This window comes from Halyomorpha halys, unplaced genomic scaffold (genome assembly GCF_000696795.3).
Source record: "Halyomorpha halys isolate HHAL.00 unplaced genomic scaffold, Hhal_1.1 Scaffold430.1, whole genome shotgun sequence".
In the NCBI taxonomy this organism is placed as follows: Eukaryota; Metazoa; Arthropoda; class Insecta; order Hemiptera; family Pentatomidae; genus Halyomorpha; species Halyomorpha halys.
The window spans coordinates 348,891-351,658 of NW_027106536.1; the positions used below are offsets into that span (position 1 = coordinate 348,891).

General features: G+C 33.5%; 1 protein-coding gene across 1 annotated transcript in view; it reads left to right on the forward strand.

Annotated features, from left to right (window-relative positions):
- Positions 1-1,938, forward strand: part of LOC106682600 (uncharacterized) — a 17,837-nt gene extending 15,899 nt beyond the window's left edge. Inside the window, exon 2 of the mRNA XM_014423542.2 lies at positions 920-1,938. Within this exon, the coding sequence (XP_014279028.1) occupies positions 920-1,866 (947 nt within the window). The 3' untranslated portion in view covers positions 1,867-1,938. The remainder of the gene's footprint in view (positions 1-919) is intronic.
- The last annotated feature ends 830 nt before the right edge of the window (positions 1,939-2,768 follow it).

Genomic DNA, 2,768 nt, shown 5'->3' on the forward strand with positions numbered 1-2,768 from the left:
TATATGGAATAGGCAATGATATGATCATTTCCAAAGTAATAACTATAATTCCAGAGCAGTATAAATATTTTATAATTGCTTGCACAGGCTCCGATATGAAAATTCTTTCCAATTTAACTACTAGACTGATGGCTTTTTACGTAGATTTTACGTAGAGAATTTCAAGATTGAATCAAATGTGAAGGGTTATGCTACTAATGTACCTATAACTAAATAAAAAATGTTTTCATCTTTAAAAATAAACTTTACTTTTACATATTAAAAAAAAATGAAATCTGTACCACTATAACTCAAGAAGGTGATGGGTGCAGTATTTGGAAGAAACTAGTATTACTACCAATGGTTGTGCTTGTGCTTGTCCTCATCTGCAGTTCGAGTACCATCAGTGGAACGATTTTATCCACAAGAGACTCCTTGCTTGGCATGTATATGGATAGCATGGGCCATCAGACGGCATAACAAGCTTCCATACAAGCTCCACCAGTACTGAAATGTTTCCTTTTTTTTTTTTTAGTAATCAATCTTTACTTCTGTGTAGAATAGGTTACATGTTCCATTGTGCTACGATGATTGCAAAATTCTGCTATAGGTTGGTCAACGATTATTCATTTTTTGACTAGATGTTTTAGTTGGTTTAGAATAATGTTTCTCGATACTTAAAATACTGCACTTAATTTTCTCCTTTATTGCTCATTTGCATTTATTTTATTTTTGTTTTTAGAATAGAAAACGTTTTAGCTTTCTCTATTGCTGTTATTCGGAACTATGTTTAACATAAACATTAATTATATCATTTATTTCTGGGTTCGACTTTTAATGTATGTTGCGGGTAGTATTTCATATGAATATTAATATTACAAATATTTAATATTTATGCCTTTTTACTTCTAATATTTTACTCATTTTCAATGATTTTTAGGAAGTGTTATTTCTGAGGAATGTAAAGAATCGTCCGAAAAAGAAAATGAAAAACCACCGGAAATAAAAAATCTCTCAGAAAAGTATGTCCCTTTCAGTCATGTCTATATTTTTAAATATGATATGAACCCTTTGGTTGAGGAGGAAATACATGTTGATGTGCCTATGAATCACTACAAATCAGATGTTGCAATGGAAGGAGGTATTCATTCCGATACAGCTGCTAGGCATTCATATTTTGTAATGAGCAAACAATTGTCCAATAGAAGAAAAGCTGATGTGAAGTATTTGGAAAACCTGATGGCACACCCAACATGGTTTACGGCGTTCTCAATGGAAAGGCCAAAAGATTTTCATTTGTCACAAGCAAAGCACCCCGTGCTCAAAAATATAGAGGACATACAACAATTTTATAGAAGGTCCTTAGCCGAAGCTATGTGTATGACTGGTAAAGGATATAAATATTCCCAAGAGTTTTTTGCGTCAAATTCTTTTCCTCAAAAGACATTGAGAAATCAACAAAATCCATATTTTCGATTTAACAATTCAACCTATGAAAAAACATTATATAGAGGGAATATTAGAAATAAAATTCAATCTAGCAATCGATACAGAACTTTCAGTAAAAAGAAACCGTGGTTTTATGGTTACAACCGAATTCCCGAAACTTCTTGCAGAAGCCTTTTCGTACCCAATCAATGGGCTCCACAGCCATCGAACGTCACAGAAGAAATATACGAGCCTCAATCGAATGACAATCCGAAGATTTATTCAACTGAAAAACATTCTTTCGGAAATATTCGGAATCATAACTGGAGTGATTTTCCTGAAAACCTTCCGTCATTCGTCGATAATCCAGGTGGCATTGGAAGCAACATTAAGGCCATTTTCGGAAAAGTGAAAAATAACCTAGATGTGGACTATCTAGGTCCCCCACCTTGCGAGTGAATATCTAGATCATTCGGAAGAAAATATTTGAACAGCTAACCTTTCATAAGCAATAAACACAAAAATAGCAAATTATGTTTCTTCCTAAATAAATTAAGAGTAATACATTTTAGTAACATTGTTATATGAAAAAATAAATACGGTATCTTTTATAAGGAAATCACAAAAGAATGGTTTACCATCAAATTTCTTTATTCTTTGATCATGAAAATTCACTCCTGCTCTGCACAACCATGACGTGGTTAGTTGAGCCTAGGTTCGAGTCAAAATTCTTCTGCAGGGGTCAAAATTACTTTACAAAGTTGTATAATAATAAGTAGGAGTAGATTTGAGGTGGTTGCTGAAAAAGACTATTTGTTCAAAAATCATGTCCTTAATAGTGAACATTGAAGTACACCGGATATCGTTTATATCAACCTCCATGGGTCCCTGGGACTGATAGCCGATCGCGGTTATAACCAATTATAACGCACATCGTGTTAACGTATAATAGGTATTTTTCAAAACCAATCGTAACCAAACACATAAATTGCTTAATTTGTATGATGATTGCTTTATTTAGAAATTCGAAACCCTTTTTTCACAGAACACAAAAATGAATAAAATAAATTTTTAATTGTTGAAACGAAAAAAATAAATCAAAAAACACTAGTGGGGGAGGGAGAGAGGGAGAGAGAGAGAGAGGGAGGAGGGAGAGAGGGAGAGAGAGAGAGAGAGAGAGAGAGAGAGAGAGAGAGAGAGAGAGAGAGAGAGAGAGAGATTTTATTGTTCTTGATTAATTACAATTTTACAATAAGCCATAATGCTCTGAGACCACAGTGTCTCATTGAGCAGCAATACGAATTATTCAGGTTTCTGGGTACAATGTAAGTAAACAAGTACAAGAGATTAAAAAAAAAAAT